The sequence below is a fragment of the Chiroxiphia lanceolata genome, chromosome 1 (genome assembly GCF_009829145.1).
Source record: "Chiroxiphia lanceolata isolate bChiLan1 chromosome 1, bChiLan1.pri, whole genome shotgun sequence".
Taxonomy (NCBI): Eukaryota; Metazoa; Chordata; class Aves; order Passeriformes; family Pipridae; genus Chiroxiphia; species Chiroxiphia lanceolata.
In genome coordinates, this window is record NC_045637.1 from 96,598,737 (window position 1) to 96,618,430 (window position 19,694).

A 19,694-nucleotide genomic window follows, 5' to 3' on the forward strand; every position below is an offset into this window, starting at 1 on the left:
TACCAATTTAAATTCACGGGAAATCTTTTCATTTCAGTGTAGGGAAACCTGAAAGAAAAAGTGTAGCGCCAGGGTAGGATAAAGGAAAGGTATTTGTAGTAAATATGCCTTCCTCCCATTCCTGTTTGGTTCTCCACTCACATTCTCTTAATACACATGTATATGTGCATATAGGTAATTGAAAAACAGGTTATGTTCTTTGCAACCTCTCTCATAACAGTGGTAAGAGTGAATGTGCTTCTGCAATCATCAGAATTAATAGTATAGTATGTTTTTATTATGCCTGTGTTGTAATGCCTGTGTTAGAGCTTTAAGGTTTTGCCCTTATGTAGCTGGTGTTTTTTTCCACCTTGCCTTTCAAAGATACATACAATCACCTCAAATATGTATTTAGAAACCGTGACTGAATCAGTGATTTATGCTGCTGTATTTCTAGGAGTCATTTTAGGATGTTCTGCCTTAATTGCTTTCAGTCACAACGTTCTCATAATGATTCAAGACATTGTAGAAAACTAAAGTTTAGCTCGTAAGGAAAAAAATACTTGAGTCAACAGCCACTGGGTGATCAGTGTAAAAAATGTAAATGAGATAAGTGATTTTGGCCCAGTTAACAGTTTGTCTCTTGATTAAACAAATCCCACAAACAGAGAAGGTGAAGAGTTTTGAGAAGCAAATGTCAGTGATCATCAGGTGTAAGATGTGGTTTCACACAGATCAGATGGTATACTGTAAGCTGCTTCTCCTTCCTTGCTTTAGGACTAATCAAAATGTTATTATTTCAGTGCCTACTGTAGTTTTGCAGGTATTGCTGCATGAGGGAGCTTTTAAAAACTTCATAATGCACATTAGATGTATTTTACAGCTCAACTGGACTGTGCCAAAGCAAAATACCATATATGGACTAAAGCATAAATATTGTGTGAGCCCGCTGGCTGTGATCCTGGGGTGGGTGTGGGTACATGCAGACCAGTGGGAGAGCCATGGGCTTGCTGTGCAGCTCCCACCCCGACCACAGAGCAGTAGGGTTTTTTTTTCTGTAGCTCCTATTTCTCCTCATTCCCTAGGGGAAAACAGCCAGTGGATCCAGGGACACGTGGCCTCACTCATCCCACCTCCTATGGATGGTCCTATAGCGTCTCCATGGAGTACAGCTCTGTGACGTGCAGTCAGCACAAGCTGCCATCTCCAGCAGAGTGTTATGGTTTCGTCTGCATAAGGCTTCTCCCGTGCTGCGGAGATAGGGCAGGATTGTACCTTTCCTCTGTTAGCTACAGTGTTTTGCAGAGCAGGGACTTACTTTGTGAAGATGAGTTCCTGCTTCAGAAACAAAAAAACGCTGCAAAAATGAAAATCTTACTGCTCTGTAAATGAAAAGTTTAAATAACAAAACAAAATAGAAAGTAGATGCTTCACAAATGGAGCCAAGGTCTTGAAAACGAGCTCGCTTAAGTCTTTGGCTTGGGATAGACTGTAAACCTAAGTACTCATAATCCACTTTTAATTGAAATTTTGATTTATTGTTCTGCTAAATCTGAGCAATCCCTGAATCCTGTCTTAGCCTATATTGTGCAGAAATGACTGTAATGTCATTTTTTTAGTATTACTTTAACGTTACGCATCACTGAGCAGCTGCATGTCAGTTTTGTCCTGGAGCCTGCAGGCTGTAGGCTCTTGAGACTCCTCTCCAGACATGCCTGGTGCAGAAATATAAGTAGTTTCCATACCATTCTGGCACAGGTGAATTCCTGCAGCTCATATGGTAAGTACTGATACGTTTTGCATTGCCACATCCCGTCAGAATTTGGGGAGGAAGGCTCCGGACCAGATGCTACAGTCAGGAGTCTGAGCAGAGCACAGTGAGCAGACCCTTGGATATTCACCTTTTAAAGTGCCTCCATTGCTGCAGCTTTGTGCAGATGGGCTCTGCGGCTTCATTATGTGCAGCAGAACAGTTTGGAAAACCATTGGTGAACCCTGCCTTTGTGAACCCTACCCTGTAGAAAAACGGTTGGTTTTAATTTCTGTTTATGACTGCATATCATTTTGCTTCTATGAATTTATTAAACCATTGGCCCATATATGGATTTGAAATAGGAGGAACAGTCTTCTGAAATCACTAGATGTAAGCGGTAGCATTTGAGGGATAAACTAACCTGGAGAGCCTGAAGAAGTACACAAGCAACCAGACGTATGCTGTGGTTCCAAAACCTGTGTTTTCATCTGCTTAAGAAAGCTGAAGGCGTTCTCCTGCTCAGAAGACTTTAAACAACTCACTGAATGATAAGGGTTAGAAATCTGTTCAGATTTCTTTTAAGTAGGTACATCAAAATAGAGGAAATGTGTTGAAGAACTTATTTTTTGTGGATAGGAGTGAGTCCTCTCTGTGTTTTCTAATATCTAATGAATGTTGATATCAAGAATGGTGAATACCAGAAAGTTTTCTTGGAAAATAGACTAACCAAAGACAGGCAAGTTTGCCTAGAAAATATTCAATAAGATTGAAAAATGAAAGTTGATGTGTTTCTTTTACTGGAATGAAAAAGTACACTTTTGCAAACAGTTGATGATAAAGTATTTCTGGTTTCTGTCTCTGTCAGGCTTCTTAATTGTCAAAGCATTATTAAAAAATCATTTCATTGCTTCTGGTATTTATTAAAATGGTGTTAATATTATGGGCAACTTTTGAGATGCGTTTCACTACCCATAGGGCCAGATTTTCAACTGCACAGCCTCCACTTGCAGAGCCAGCTTTTCTGCAGTTCTTTTGCCTCCCTGCAGTCATCTGCACAAAGTCTTCAAGGTGTTGAGCTCCTCTGAAAACCTGGCCACAGTGATTTGGTGGGGATGCAGGTCCTTGAAAGCTGCATGTAGGCAGTTGTGCTGAGAGCCTGTCTGTGGTGACTAGATGTGCCTCAGTATTGTGGTTTACAGCACAGTAGTATGAAATTGAAGATCTTAGAATTGTAGAATAGAATCATAGAATATCTCAAGTTGGAAGGGACCCATAAGGATCATAAAAGTCCAACTACCTTGCAGGACCACCTATTGGTGTACATCTGAAGTGCCCACTGCACATTGTTGTCAGCATCCTCCTGACTTCCTGCCTCTGCTCTAAAATTATCCCCTTTCTGCACTACAGATGGGTGCAATCAGCACTTTTCTGGTGACTGCACTGAGCAACCATGCCTCTTTGTCACCTCGGCTCTTGCACCAACACCTCACTCTCTAAATTAAAAGGTGGCATTGGCCACCTTGGCAGAAAACAACAAAATGAGGATGCAAAGTGTTGTCACTCTAATGGGACACAGCACACGGCTTGTGCTGATTGTCTCCTGAGACCTCTCACCTCTTCAGTATTTGATGGATTTTCTTGCTTGAGGTTGGCAAAATTATCAGCCTAGTCCTTTCTGAAAAAAGATGATGATTTGGAGGCTGTTGGGGAAGCAGGGCCAAATTCAGAGCCTGCATTGTGAATAGATTCTAATCTGTGGTTTATGCAACATGATCATGCCAGAGCCATGGAGGGCAACACCTCGACAAGGGGACTGAGCACAGCCGAGTCAGGCCTGGAGCCTCACACCTGCTGGAAGTGTTTCCATCCAGCCCAGGGAACAGCCAGACTGCTGCAAAGCTGGTGCAGGACAGCATAGGACAACAGAAGGGATGAGGAGAAATGTTGACCGCAGGGGACTTATTTTAGATGAAAATAAGAATCACGGTTACTCATTTTTACACTATGCACTGTCACAGTTTATTTCATTTTGGCTGCTCAGTGGTTGGTTGTTACTTTTGACATCTAATAGAGTAACTAAAAGCAGGTAAGATTTTGTCAGTCCTGTTTCCATTTAGGACAGTCATAAAATTCATGATCACCAAGTACATCAGCCCTTCTACTCCCATCCAGCAGCCACTCAAGGTCTGTGGCAGAGTAGAGCAGGCACTCACCAGCATTACACCCCCGTGTGCTCTAGTGGATACCCAGCCGGTACCACACTTCATCCAGGTGACATCCGTTTTCAGCAGTCAGCCAGAGCCTAGCCAGCCACATCCAAACTGGAGATGCAGTCTGTCTTGATCTCTAAGGGCAGAACTCTACCTCTCTGTGCGGTGCTCCATCTTCACCTGGAAAGCCAGCATTACCTGTGTGATGTCCCTGAGACAGGCAGGGGTGGACAAGCACTGTATAGAAGCCCCTGGCTGTGTCTGACCATCAGGGTCCACAGCAGCAGCAATGATCACTCATAACAGTTAACTTCCAGTGCATAAAGTTGTCTTTTGGCAGTACTTCTCTTTTCAAATATTTCCCTTCAGATAACAAAACCTAGCCTGTAGTTTTGGTCACCAAACCCTTCTGCATGAGCATCTCAAGTACTGCCTCCCTTATTTCCCAGTGATTTCACATGCATATGTTAGCAAGTATGGGGCTTTGGGATCTTCCAATTAACTTAAAAGTCAAAAGGTAAATCTCGTGTGAGAGAGCAGAGTTTAGAATTACATGGGCTGGATTACAAGAGATGATTATTTTTGTTCTCCTCAAGTGGCTGATCAAAATTAATCTAGCCCAGTAATTGATCCTAAAGGGGAAAGAATGGTGGAGGCTGCTGGAAGTGAAATGCATGGGCAAGGAAGACTGGGGAAGAAACTGCATCCTCCTCTGAAGACAAAGACCATGTTGGAGCTGAGATGTCCGAGGTCAGCCAAGTCCAAACACCTCTCCAGAGAGGATGGATCTGTGGATAGGACTGGTGCTGTAAGGATGCCCTCCTGACAACCTGTCCTTGCAGAGCATCTCACAGGACTGCCAGTGATGAGGACTGTCAGGCTGCCCCTGTCCTTGCAGGACCGCTTCCCACAGACCCTGCTTTCCTATTCTTCTCCTCTTGAAGCAGGGGTAAAGTCAGCACTGGTGGTGTAATGTTGTGCAGCATCATTGAAAAAGACCTCAACCCAGTGAATTTTAATGTATCTGACAGAGATGACATAGAAAGCCTTGGCCAGTGAAGCCTGGGTATTATGCACAGTTAAACTTCCAGCTCAAGGCAGTAGTGGAGCCAGGTGCTGCACTGCACTGTGGGAACAGCAGTAGAGCAGCCCAAGTGGGCATATCACAGGACTTGATTTTCATATTTAGCATCATAGGATTTAATAAAGTGTTGTGATGGAAAATTGTGCCTTTTAAGAATTTTCCCCTTTTTCTTTTGAAAGAAAGCCAATGCCCATCTTCTGTACTAGCAACCCAAATGCCCTCCACGTACTTTCCACTCCTCCCAACCTGGTTTAGCAGTGCATGCACCAAGCTACCATATATAATCTTCTGTCTTATAAATATGTGTAGAATAACCTAATAGTTTAACAGCTGTTGAAAAGCATTTAGCAAATGAGTTAGCTAGAAAGCATTTCCAAATCAGATAATGACACTGTCCGAGATTATATGCTGAGATGTATGTGCAAGGCTTCCATCTTCCTGGAGCTATTCTTGTATAAAACTGTACATATGCATCTGATCCCATAAAAATCTATCCACGCAAACCCAAAAAGGGCAGGCAGGCATATGTTAGAGTTAGCCCTCCCAATGAGCAGCAGCAGTAGCAGTGTACTAGCAAGACAGAGTGAATTCAGATACTTGTGCAGATAAAAGCTGCATTCAGACATGTGCTGCCTACAGCTTCTTGATAGCATGAGGCTCCCTTTGTTTCTGAGTCACTCTGTTCTGGATTTATTAATTAACAGCTAAAGCTTGATAGTAGCTTAACCTTTAAAAATGTTTTACTTTAATAGATGGAAGTGCGCAGATAGCATCTGCACAGGTCCCTGTAGTGACTGTCTCACAGTATCCCTGGGGCTGAATGCTTGTCCCTTGTCACAGAGACTGTCACTGCTGCAGATATATTGGTGGGGTATTTCAGAAAGTTTTGTTCAGCCGCTGCTGCTTGGATGCTACCAAAGGGGGGATTATATTTTCTGAGGGCAGCCAGCCCCTTGCCTCTCCCTAACTGCTCCACAGTAAGAACAAGGGGAGAGGTCCTTGCTTCACTCAAGCGTGCTGGATCCGGCCAGTGCTGCTGCAGTAGCCAGGATTTTGTCTTTGCACAAATCCAGAGTGGCTGAGCTGTACCTGGAGATGTGTCCACATCCCTAACTATGTCTTTGGTCAACCAGCAGCAAAGGAGCAGCAGGAGCTGGGGAGACTTGTGCAGTGTCTTCTGAAGGTGTGCTGCCAGCATCAAAACTGACTGACAAAGGAGGATTTCAAAGGCACAAACAGCCTGTCAGAGTTCAGCTCAGTAATGAAGATTTAGACACCTAACTCCTGAACTCTCTTTGAAAGCCTCATCCCTAATTCTTACCAATTGCAAGACATTTACTCTAGAAGTTGAAGAAATGTGTGTGTGCATATGATGAAAAAAGTAGTGTTTTGATTTTCATACTCTAACCAAAATCTGTGTGCTGGTGCCAGGGAACTACATCATAGTCTACACCGTGAAAGGTAGCTATTTTGTTGGATAGGTTCAGTCAAACTTAAGGGTAAAATAAATATATTATAGTGCCATAAATATCTACATTGATGATACTACATGGAAAATGGGAATTTGTTAGTTAAATGTTAATCAGGATAAACATCTGTTTAATTTATATGATTTTATTTTCTCAGTTTGCGTATTTTAATAACAGCCCTCCAAAAAAGTTTAAAAACCCATCTGGATTGCTAAAGTGTAAAAGCAAACAGACTCGTTAGAATTGTCAAAAAATACATATAATTTATATTTGAGCACTTTCTGACTCCCTTTACTGAACGTACATGATTTATTATTTTTCTTCTAGGTTTGATATATTAACTTTTTACCTGCTAGAAAGGCCTTTCATTTAATGTGGGCTTGCAGAACTGGCTGAAATATTTCTCCCAGATTCAGACACACACAGAAGGACCATTGTCTTCCACCAGTACCTCAGTATGATGTCATAACCGTGGTCTTTCTGAGTAAGAAGCTTTGATTTATAGCCAGGGCTGCTGCCAATGTGTGGTTCTCAGAACTTCATATTAAATTAGATGACATAATGACATGTGTTCAGAATCTAAGAAGGCATCATCGAACCATTGAACACCAATTAGCAGAAATTAATTTGCTTATCAGACTAATTTACAACGGTGAGCTCTGTCACATTTTAATATTCAAAATCAAGCACTGTTTAAAATCGTCTGTCAGCTGACCTAATGCATTGTGAAGTAATAGCCATTTAAAAATTCACCATACAAACCAAACTTACCTTCTTTTTTCCCTTTTTATGGCAAGAGCCAGATCCCTAGCAGAGTAGTGTCTCCTAAACGAATAACATTACTTCTGAGCTTGACTGCATGTAAAAACAGTATCATCTTTTGTGTATACAATTTCACACATTCTGGCTTCATTGCTGAAGTTTATTATGGGCAAATCTCAGCATATGGCAAATTCAGTCACAATTTTTCATTCTAGCCAGCTGAGAATCTGCAAGACTGGGTGCTTTCTCAGCACCATGGAGCAGTTTTGAGACAGAATGTTTGTTGCTATTTGGTATAGCTCTGCTGGATTTAAGAAATAGCCTGGTTTCTGCTGAAAAGTGCTTGCAGGTTCTGAACAGCTGTAGGGCTTTGCACTTAATGGCCAGTCCAGGCCTGCTGTGTGACTAGGAGTGTCTCTTTTAGCTGGTGGGGTTTTACTGTGTCATTTAAGATTTGAAATATTTGAGCTAGAAGTTAGTCATCCTAATACTATTCTCTGTTAAATATCAATCCTGAGAAAATTAATGGTACCGTCTGTATCTCATTGTGTGAAATATTCATTTGTGCAAGTGAGTGATGATGGAAATGGATGTGTATTATGGCAGCTAGCTTACCGTGCCTCCACGAGGATCTATAAAAGGGCTTGAAACCCCTTTTTTGAGCTTGGGTTTGTAAAGATTTGCAGTTAATCAAGCATGAATCACTAGGTAAGTGGTAACACTGGTCCCCAGCTGGCCAGTGAACAGCCCTGTCTGCTGTGTTGCCTTGTGCAGAAGTTTGTCCAATGGGTTGCCCAGGGTTCTCCTGTGCAGGTCCAAGATTTGGACTTGATCCTTGAGGGTCCTGTCCAACTCCAGATATCTGTGATTTTCTGAAAGAACCAAGTAGGTTCCTACCTAGGAGAAAATGGTGAAGGTGGACACTAAGGTTGGTATCCTCAGCTATTTTATGTCAGCTGCAGTTGCTCACCCCAGCTGAGCATCTCAGTCCCCCGGAAGTCAGTGAGACAGTAGGTAGGGTGTGTTACGTACGAGTATTCTAAATTGTTTGAGTAACACCACAGACACCATGAGGGTGGGTGGGTAGCCACTGAGCACAGTTGCAGGCTGTTCATGCACTGGTTTTGGAAGGTGTACCTTGAAATACCCACAGCTCTTGCTCTGGCTCTCTGCAGTCCTTTGAAAAGTAGAAGAAAATAGTTGCCCTTTCAAAGAAAGCATATAAGGTGGTTTACATCAACTTTTGACACATTCATTGTATTTTCAGTGTTCAGGAGATCAGACCCACAGCTAGTTTGAGTTGAGTTTGGAAATAAAAACACTAGCAAAGATTTTTGGCCCTTGTTACTCCATTTGGTGAAGTTACATAGGCTAGGGAGAAGCAGGTAGCAGGACAGAGTAGTGTAAATAAGCTGTTAACAGGTGTAATGTGGCAATTCATGGTATATCTGTCCTCCACAAGTCAAGTGATATTGTTAATTCATGTAAAATACTAAAGCTGAGGTCTGCCCAAAAAGAGAAGTGTTAATGTCTTACATTTCTTCTGACATGCTCAGCTTTGCAGTTCTGATTCCAGATCATTTGCATCATTATAATGGGTTCTTCATGGAAAAAAAAATATCCTAGAGACCTTCCTTCTCCAAACTGGTACCTCATGAAGACATTTGTGGTTTTTTAAAGGATAGTGAGTGGTTACCATCCACAGTTTGGTAAGATGCATACATTCACTCTGCCCAGGGTTAATGGCTGTGCAAATAGCAAAGCCCTGAAAAGTCAGATACAAATCCCTTCACCATTTCAGAATGAATACTTTTCCTGTCTTCCAGTGAGATACCTTTTCTAGTTATGAGATTAGCCTACAAACAATATATATGATAATGAGCAAGGAGTGACTTCTCTTACTGTGCTGAAAAAAACATATTAAAAAAGGCAGTGGAGACAATTCAGTTGAACGAGTTCAGGCACCTCTGAGCCTAAGTGCAGGTAGTATCTGCCATTTAAAGACAATTTGTTTCCCATTACATGAAATAACTGATGCTCAGGAGTATCAGTTCAGAGCAAAACACTGTAAACAGATGTCAAATAAAATGGAGGTGCCACTTTAATCTCATATCCCTTCTTGCTTCCCTCTCTGGCTACCAACCTACCGTTAGCAAACAAGCTACTGTGACCTACCCTGACTGGCCCTGTAATTAACAACGGTCTCTATTTTCCCTCTGAACTCTGAATTATAGGCAGCCAGGAGTGTCCCTGGTTGCTGTCACCATCTCCAAGGGAGTTTTTAGAATGGAGTCCTGCCCACCCATCAGTCCTTTGCCTGGTGCAGAGCAGGACTTAATGGTTATCCTCTGTTGGTTGCAACCCATGTATTTCAGTGTAGCAACACAAAAAAAAGAGATTCACAATATTCATGGCCACTAATCAGACCTCCAAATGGACCCCGTGGCATTGCTTTTATAAAGAAAATAATTCAAAGTTAAGTGACAAAAAGTGCTTGGCAAATCAGGTAGCAAAGGTGTGCTGTAGAAGAGCTACAATGAGAAACCAGCCTGAGATCAGGAACCTGCCTTCTGTAAAGTCTCCAGCCTGCCTGCCACCAGGGCTATAACCCTCCTCTGGGTTATAACAAGTCAGACAACTCCAGGGTTTATTGGAGTTGTATTAGCAGTGGTTGAGCTTGGAATTATTTAGCGCAGGTGTTTCTATAACAGTGATATATTAGGAAAATTCAGTGTTCAACAACCATCATATTTCCAGCTGTGCTGTGGTTAGTGCTAGCACAGTGAACCTAATATAAAACATGTGAGAATATTTGCTAGCTCAGGAACTTGTTGAAGGTATTTTCTTACAATATCTGAGCTGCTGTGTTTATCTAGGTGTGTTTCTTTGGTCTTGCATTTTCGTAAAGGGTGTGATAGTGGTTTTATAAAGCTGTCACTGAACCTGGAATCTGCTTCTCTGCAACCAAGTGCATTAGTAGCCCTGCTATCCAGTGTACAGCCCATGAGGTGGTGAAAATAAGATTATGAGGAGTCCAATGGCAGTCTGTTATCCCCAGCACATTTGTCTTGAGCAACACCTGTGCATCTGTTATATATATAGACCTGTTTTTACTAGGGGTGCTAGAAATCCTGAAACAAGTGTTGCAAGCATCTACATGTAAAAGAACATAAAAGGAACAAAGTTAACAAGGGGCTAGGGAACTGTAAAACAAGGGTAGTGAAGTGCATTCACCGCCAGCAAAATCTGTGAGTGTTAAAAGAGGTTTTATATGTACACATGCACACGTGCATATTTAGGGGTTCAAAAAGACTCATACATGAACATAGTAAATGGCAGGACAATGTGTAAGGGTTTTTGTAAAACACAAGCAAAATATTGTCAGAGGCACTCACACAACACATATGTCTCTGAGCTGAGTTGTGCAAAGATGTTTCATTAATAACTTTGTGCCACAATGGTTTGGTTATTAGAATATTCTGAAAAATATCCTCTGGTGTCACTGGCATTTTTTAGAAAGAAGATAAATGCATCCATACTCAAGCATTGTATGCATTAGAGTTGCATCTGTCTAGAAAAAATACATCTACAGACTAGGCTGGCTCTATTATTTATAATTTTCCTGATAAAGTGGGTGTCTTTTACCTCTGCACTGCATCTGTTGTAGCAGAAGCTTCAAAGGCACCTCCCCTTGATTCGAGAGAGAAAGCCAGTGTTGAAAAGACACTGTGATTTGAGGAAGGATCTTCTCTGATTTGAGAAAGCAGCTCTACACTTGTCATGACTGAGTTGATGCTCATTGACTGTCATTTCTGTCCAGATTCTCGTAGTTTTTAGAGAATTGAGAGCTCAGTAGGGCATCTTTTGGAACAAGTAAGCAAATGTCTAGAACAGGAATCAGTTTTTCTTGGTAGACAGAGACTGACTAACATTTCTTAGGAGTTGGCATTGGCAGAAATTAAAAACTAAATAAACCATATCTTATCTTTCAAAAATATCCCCATAATTGAAATCTTCTTGTACATAGCAGTTTGTCATGTATCATTGCAACTTTACTTTCATTGAACTCTGAAAGCCCCATCTCTACCTTATTATACTCCAGTTTACTGAGTGTGCAGACATTTATCAAATGAGCCATCAGTAGCTGTGGAACTGCAGTAGTATATCCAAGTTAAAATTCTTGCCTTGATTACTACAAATCCATGGAGCCCTTGGGTCCAAAGCTTCCACTGAAGCTCAGTTATTTGCAAATAGATTTTTATAGCACATTAGTGCTGGAGGAGAGTCCAAAGAAAATAGTCCTTTTCAATATTAGAACCAGCTGTGACTTTCTTGTGCTGATGACTCATTCATTTTTTTTATAGGGTGGGAGAACTAGGCAAAAGACACACAGAGTCTTATTCACGACGTTGTTTGTTTTGCAAAGGGTATCCTAGCCACAAGCCAACTTGATCATACCAATACGCAACTCATGTTTATTTAAAACCTTTTTTCTTTTAACAGTTCCAATTATAAAAACAGAACCCACAGATGACTATGAGCCTGCTCAAACCTGTGGACCAATGAACCAAGGCTTAAGCCCTCTCTCTAAACCATACTACAGCCAGCAGATCATGATGCCCCCTGATCCTGGTTCGTGCCTCGTGGCTGGCTTTGCCTCCTGTCAGCAGAGAAACGCCGTGATGTCACCCTCTCCCAATGCAAGCCCCAAGCTGCACGACCTTTCATCCTCTCCTTACAAGTGCATCCCCAACCCGGGCCACAGTCACCTCGGACTTCAACAGCCCGCTGGAGGTGTCCCCACCATACAGGAAGTGCCAAGGTCTATAGTTGTGCACCCAAGCTCCTCCGAGCAATCATCTCACATCATGCTGCAGCCGCAGGTGAGTCAACATCTGAGCAGTAGCTGTCCCCTTGGTTATCAACAAACACTCTATCCCAACAGTCCCTCTTCTCCAGTTCCATCTGTTACCCAAGAGCCAACCTATTTGCAGTCCTGCAGTCCAACTCACTCATCCATAATGGGTCAACAGCAGCAGCAACTGCCGAAGGTTCACAGAAATGAGTCTCCAACAACCCAACCACTGTCATTGCCAGAGTTGCATGAGGAAAGTAATCATAATTTGGCCCCTATTCCTGTAACGATCAAGCGAGAACCTGAGGAATTGGACCAGATGTACCTGGATGATGGTAAGTCTTCTGCAGCATAGGTTTGCATTCACCATGTTGCTCTTATCAGTGAGTTCCCTTAACCCCCTCCTTCTTTTGAATCCTGGTGGAAAAAAAGTTCAATTAACAGCCTGGTGGAATGGTGCAGACTTTCGCTTGGATTGTCTCTATACAGGAAAGGGCCCTCTCATTCCATTTGTGGTAATGAAATCACATTATCTAAGCATTAAATGCTGTTAGTTAGCATAGAGCTAGCTGCATGACCGACAGCTATGTTGTAATAACCGTAACTGTATGTTCTTGGCTTATGCCCACACCAGTGACCTGTGGAGCTGCAGTGAAAACATATTTAACATCGTCCCATTCATAATGCAGTGAAATGTCTGATGTGCAAATCTGTTCACTGGAACTAAATGATAAACTGCTCTACTTCAGTTGAGAAGATTCAAATTGAAAATGGAGGCACATCTATCAGCATAACTTTTCAGTCTGTTTGCATCTGGCATTAAGACTGGTTTTTTGCCATTCTTCTTGTGGCCTTGCTGATGATTTTTTTTTCTTTCGTAAGATTCTGTATGTATATATATTCTCCATGCACCACCGAAAAGTTAAAATACTGTGATAAACTTGTCACACTCTAGTTTCCAAAGATTTATTAGTTGAATGTAATAGAAGGGATAATATGGAATTTTATTATGTGACCTCACTGAACTGTGATTTAGCATTTGCTGCTAAGCATCCCAATAGTATTCTGGTCCTTCACCTTAATGCAGTGTGTGAGTTCCCTTCCAGTAGCCACATAACTTTATATAACATACCATTCTGTTTGAAGAAGAGATGCCTCTTAAGTGGCTGCATTGAAACTAATTGGTGCCAAGGAACATCTGAATGTGATTGTCCTTGAGGGAGAATTTAAAGACAATTCATTGCACTTTTTTTTTTAAAAAAGGACATTTTGTCATTCTATTTTAAACAGCATGCTACTCACTGAATTAGGATTGCAAGTTAATATTTTGGAGCCTGAATAGCAGCCCTTTGCTTTTCAACTCTAGAAGAATTATTTTTCTTAACAGAAGTTATTATTGGTTACGTGATAGACAGGTCTAAGGAATTTTTCCTAATCAGGAATTTAGTTCACTAAAATTATGCACAACACATCTTTGTGACAAGGTTTTTTTCATATAGCAGACATTTTTACCACTTGTCTGTGCTGTAAGGAGTAAAATTTCAACAAACTAAGTGAGAAATGTACGCAAACCAAAACAAAAAACCATGGCCAAATTTAGGTTTTGAGAGAAAACAGAAGTTGTATATGGAAGGAGGAGAATTCAGATAAAATCTAAACCAAGTTTATAGCTGTCTTTCTAGAAAAGCATGAGAAATGGGCAGTCTTCCTGCCTTACCTCTCAAAAATCCAGCAACCACTCCTCTGACAGAACCATGAAAGTTGCCTCTGGCTGGTCTCTCCAAGAGAGATGGGACTGCATCTCACTGATGAAGGGTGAATGAAGCTCCTTAGCCATGTCTACTTGAGGTTTCTCCTGGAGGAACAGAGGAACTGGCTACCATGTGTTCTGAGAGGTTTTAGTTTTTTTTCAGCAGTGCTCATTCTCTCTGACAAAGCATAAATAATTTAGCCTTTAACCTCATCTCTCTTCTATCCCGTCTTCTGGGCACACGTGCGCACCAATCCTTTAACAGATGATCAGAAGTAATTGTAGAAGGCACCTTTTACATCTGCCCTGAAACTTGAGGTTGACTTTGGAGATCTCTTCAGCTAACCAGATCCAGATATGTACTTCCCTTTGGCATCCAGCAGGCTATCAAAATTGTTCTACAAGAACTATAGGCTAAGAAAGAATTCATAGGTATAACAGTCCTGGTAACAGAATATAATAGGAAAAAACCCAACCTTTCGAACTTCCAAAAAATGATATACCACCAGTTTCCTCTAAAGGGGTTGATCAGAAATGGCTAAACTGATATATAGGTTTGTCTTAGGGTTCACACTGATGGAGTGTAACCCACGTAAGCTGCCCTTTCCTATCTAAACCTTATCACACTACCTGAAAGGAAAGGTCATCCGCTCCATGTTTTGTGTTGACAAAATGAAGCCCTTGTAGTAATCTGGAGTGGACTACTATCATCTTTATATTTGTCTCAGTGTCTGGGCAGTTAAGAGAGAAAGTATGTGGGGTAAAGGCAGGAAGCATGTCTTGTTGGACTTGTTGTGGCCAAGCCCCCCTGTTCAAACCATTCAGAGCTCCGTCATGCCTCAGACGCACAGCACAGGAGCGCAAAACTGTGGCTCAGGCTGGAAGCCTACTTGGGTCTATGCTATGTGCATTTCATGAAGGCAGCCTTTTCACCACCACTGCAGACATTGATTTCACATTCCGTTTAATCTGATGTAACTGCAGGCTCCAGTGGAAAGGGTAGCCTCAATCCGTCTTACTCTCAGTCACATGTTCTTGCTGCTTCCTTTGAGTCGTATCAATTGATTATGGAGCTAATGAAAAATTAGCCTGCCCAAAATAGCAAAACCCACATAGTTTTCTCTTGGGTCAGCTCATGGAACCACATGCCCTTTGTCCAAGCACTGGGTCCAGCCCTCAAGAGGGGCAGGAATTCTGGCGCTGTGAGTTGAGGGGTGCCACAGGACCACTCCCGCTGGCAGCAGCCCACCCATAGGCCAGAGTAAGTGTGAGCTGAAGCCACACGTCTGATGTGATCTTATCTCCCCAGCAACTATCTAATCAGCTCATCCTGCCTCAGGTAAAAATCCCCTTCTCATGCTCACCTATCAGTTACGGAAGGGCTCCATGGCACAGTCTCAAAGGGTAGTTTGGCTACTACAGTGACTGCCTGGAAACCACCAGTAATTGCTCCTGGTATCCCAGGAGGTGCTGCTCACTGAGATGGGCACGGAAAAGGCAATGCACATATGCAATGACTTTGTGCCTGGCACTGTTTCATTCAGACCTCTGGCTATAACCATGGAATAAGGGACAATGGGTTTTGGCAAGTGGCTCATGCCAAATGGGAGCAACTAGTCTTTCATGTGCCTGATTTTTTTTTTTTTTAAATAGGAACTTTTAAGCCATCACCATTGTTTATTACTGGTATCATATCCACCTCTAAGTGTTTTTCTTGTTGGAGGAGAGATATCTGTAGTACCTTATGGCTGTATTCTGAAAACCAGAATATCAAATCCATGAATCCAGAATATCATATCCATGAATAAGGAGAGTTCCTCTTTTTTTTTTTTTTTTTAGTAGAGTGCTTGTAGCTATTTATACATCCAGTTTTACCTAAAAGTATTTAAGAAGTGTGAGGTATAGACATCTAACATACTTATGGGACTGCCAGACAAATAAAATACCCAGCTGGTTTTCCCAGGTGATATTTCATAAAATTTTGGCTGCTTGTTTACCACTTTAAGGAGGTTTGATTTATGCATCTAATATATGCATAGCATTTTTGGACCAGGTATAAACAGAAATTTTTTTGGTTTCAGCTTATGGGTTCAAAGAAATATTCATTCCTTTTGTTTTGGAGTATGTCCAAATGTAGACCATCTACACTGCAAAGTATAGATGGAAAAAAAGAGTCAATGAATTTATATAGATACATATCCTTTATATGACATTTTTCTGCTTTGGTAATGGTGGGCAGCTGAAGTGATATAAAGGGAGCCCACGAAGTGACTTCCATTTTGACAAATAAGTTTTGGTCTTGGCAATTTGTTTTAAATCAAAATCCACAGTAGCCACCTGGGCTACTCATTAAATGTGCTGTCCCTTTCAGTATGTGAATATATGATTCCACATATAGAACATATTTAAAACTCACACCATAAAGTGATACCTGATATATTATGGCTATGCTCTTGATACTGAAAGGTATCTGGCTTGTATAGCAGCACCCGTTTCAAATAATTTTGAGTTCAACCTCCTAGCAAAGATTATGGCTGACTGCCTTTGCTGCTTTCACAGGAAAATCTGATTAAAAGTGGTTGAAATGGTGACATTTATGCCTGTTTTGGTCCTCTGCAAGAGCCCATGGTCCTTTGCAGTGGGAGAGAAAGTGTCTCCTGTCCTCTGTGCCAGGAGCTCTTGCAGAAACCTGCAGGACACTGGGGCACCCTGGTAGATGATGCCAGGGCTGACAATGTCTCTGTGTGCATGTGCCACCTCTGCCTTAGACAGTGAAGGTTAAGTGACGTTTCTGTTTCAGAGCTAACCTGAGAGTAGTGTGGGATGCTAGGGTGGTGAAGCTCATGGAAAATCACTAGGCAGGCAGGCTTGAGGGACTTCTTCAGTACAAGTCCATGCTGTAATTGCTTTTAAGAGAAAACCTTTTATTTGGGTATTGATGTATCTGCTGTGCTGTAGAGCCCCTTTGGGGCATGAAGTGGATTATCATTGCCCAAAGAGATGGCTAGTTTGGGGAAGCTACAAGCTGATGAGAATTCTTCCTGGTCCCTTGAACCAGATGTGAACATTTACTTAATCCATATCTCACTTTTGAATGTGCTCCTCTATGCGCTCATGTAGCTAGTACTTGGATCAAAAGCTGTGCTAGTCTGCTCTTGAGCTAGTCCTCCTTCTTTTCTGTTAACTAGGGCAGCTCAGATAAATTTTCAAAATTTTAGTTGCTTTTCTTAGTGGTAGAAGAAACCCCCAACCAGAGGCAGTAGACTGGAAGTTCACACAGCTTTCCGGATGTTCAGGAATCTGGGAACTGGCCGGGCTTACAACAGGAGATGCTGAAGGTGACTTGAAATCACCTTCCTTATACCCATTTCCCTTTCCTGTGCCTCGTGTAGCCTGAGTGGAACACGGAACTGAGCTCCAAATCTTTCCTTTCACCAGGATGGAGAGAGGTCAATTAAGCATGCTAATGCCAAGAAACATTTTTCAGTTTTTAACTGGCACTCCCAATAGCTATTGGATATTTTTCCTGCAACAGAATGATACTCAGTTGTGAAATTATTTCCTGCTGTTAGACACATCAAAGAATGTAGTTTTGATTACAGGTGAAAATGAAACTATTTTGAAAAAGCAAGGGGGAAGCACAGGAAAAAATGTATGACTTACATTCTCGGCAGATTTCAAGGTGTATTGTAAATGTGTAATCCCATTTGTTATATCAATGCACAAAACTTCACAAAAGCAGTTTTTAAATTAAAGCAAAGCAGCATCCTGGAGAATTCTTTAAGGTGGGCTTGAGTACTGAAACTGAAGATCTCAGCTTCTTCAAGCTTTTCCTGGGTTGTAATATCTACTTTTGAGATGCAGTCCCAGCTTTGTTGAAATCACCATCACGCTCCCATTGCTGGCCATGGGGCCAAGGTTCCACATGCTGTTGAAAAAATTGTTCTCCAGAACGTCCTGAGTCCTGTGTAGGAGCCAGAAGTGAAATAACAATATCTGAATGACAGATCTCCTGTCTGAAGTTTTGTATATTAATTCAACCTCCTCCTCTCCACATGAATGCTTTCATAAAGGTCTCTATCCTGATCTTGACTTGATTGGATCTATAAATCTTTGTGTAGTAAGATGAAAATACACAGGTCATAAACAAAGGTATCTGATGTTTGGATATGTGGCTAAGAAAAAGTATCAGAACCACATAATCATCTTTTTTAAAACAAGGAGGCTTTTGTTCTTGTGATTGTCTTTGCACAGCTGTGAGTTTTATAGCACCGTGCCAATGAATGCACTCATTGCGACTTTTATTTTACTCTGAAAAGGTAAATTGGGAGCACTAAGCCCCCAATAAGTATGTAAAAGTGGCAAAACCACAGGTAAAGTGTTACTGAAAGCTGCAGCCCTGCCAGCCATTTCATTTTAAACATGGCTCTTTTAAAAATAACTTTTGCAGTAAAAGCTGTAACTCCTGGATGTAATATGAGCTATTGCTAATGTCATTCCCATGAATTGCTTACAGCATTGAACTGTTAGATGTCTGACAAGTCCATATATCTCCTATGCAGTATATATGAAAGTTTTTTGCCTCTAAACCATATGTTCTTTTTTTACTCCTCTATATTCTGGAAATGCACGTGGTTTGGTGATATAGTTTATTTGAACAGGAACCATAGCAGACAGAATTATTCTTTTGCTGAAATGTATCCTTTTTCATACATCTCAGCTTCATGATTAAAGCGATTGGCTCTTGAGGCACTAAGTTTAGTCTGCTTCTGCCACAATTATGCCTTTGAAAACTCCTGAGTTCGCTCAGTGATTTCCAGTAGTCCAAATGTCATTAGAACAACACACAGGTAGTCTGCAAAGCCCAGTAACACTGTCTACACTTTGGTCTGGCTTGGGCAAGCTTTTCCCTCCCTCCCTCTTGGCCAAGCCTCGCAGCTCTGGGAGAAAACAAATAGCTTTCCCCATGGAAAGTTTTGCTTAACCTGGCGTAGTGCCTGAGCCTAGACCCTCCTCGTCTCTAATGATGATTGAAAGTGTACATGCTACTGTGATAAAACATGCTGAGTCGTTAACATTTGGGGCTTGGGTTGTAGGCGATGAGTACGGGAGGGCTGAAGTAATGCGTTCAAGTCAGACCTTCAGTGGACTTGCGTGTCTGGGTTGGAGGGGTATCCTGTTACACGAAACCACACACCCATGGGGATAGTGTTTTGCTGTTTCTAGTGGGTTTGATGAATTGGGTCTCCCAGGAGGCCCACCAGAAGAAAGCCCCCAAAAGCGCAGATGACCAGACTAGGTGTTTCTCCTGGTTTTCTCCAGCCCCAGGTGTGCAGTTGCCCTTAGGGCAGACCTGCCTACCTCTTAGCTGCGATATGCTGTGAAATACAGTAGGGAACTTTACTTTCTTTCAACATCAGCACTTAGATTTCCAGGGAGTCTCAGACTTTCAAGGAAGTGTCCGGTGCCTTCGGAGAAGTCCTTAGTGGTTCCAGCCCCATTCAGTGATGGCAGGCACTGGCAGAGGGAGCAGGAAGCTGGCCAAGCAACAGGAAAGCTGCAGAAAGCAGTATTTTTAGTGCTGAAAAAAGAGATTTGCTTTTTTGTGCATTTGCACACACACCTTCGTGTTAACATTTGGAGTCATTAAGTGCTCGGCTGAAGCTGTGTTGCTCCCCCTCTTTACAGCCAAGAACTGCTTGGCACAGCAACCCTGCTGGTGGCTGTGCAGTTTGCTGGGGAAAAAGTCTCTACTGACTCCCATGCCCAATTCATTCTTCTATTTCCATATTAATGGCTGTTGGAGTTGCTATTTCAAATGGTAAAGGTTTT

General features: G+C 41.9%; 1 protein-coding gene across 4 annotated transcripts in view; it reads left to right on the top strand.

The window, feature by feature from the left end:
• The window catches only part of NFATC1 (nuclear factor of activated T cells 1), a 111,286-nt gene that overhangs the window by 67,667 nt on the left and 23,925 nt on the right, over positions 1-19,694 (top strand). For 2 of the 4 annotated variants that reach the window (XM_032701594.1, XM_032701602.1), the window contains exons 9-10: positions 11,761-12,140; positions 12,252-12,447. In XM_032701594.1, the coding sequence (XP_032557485.1) occupies positions 11,761-12,140; positions 12,252-12,447 (576 nt within the window). Of the gene's footprint in view, positions 1-1,064; positions 2,673-11,760; positions 12,141-12,251; positions 12,448-19,694 lie in introns of those variants that run through there. The other 2 variants (XM_032701610.1, XM_032701618.1) reach the window with 2 other exon arrangements.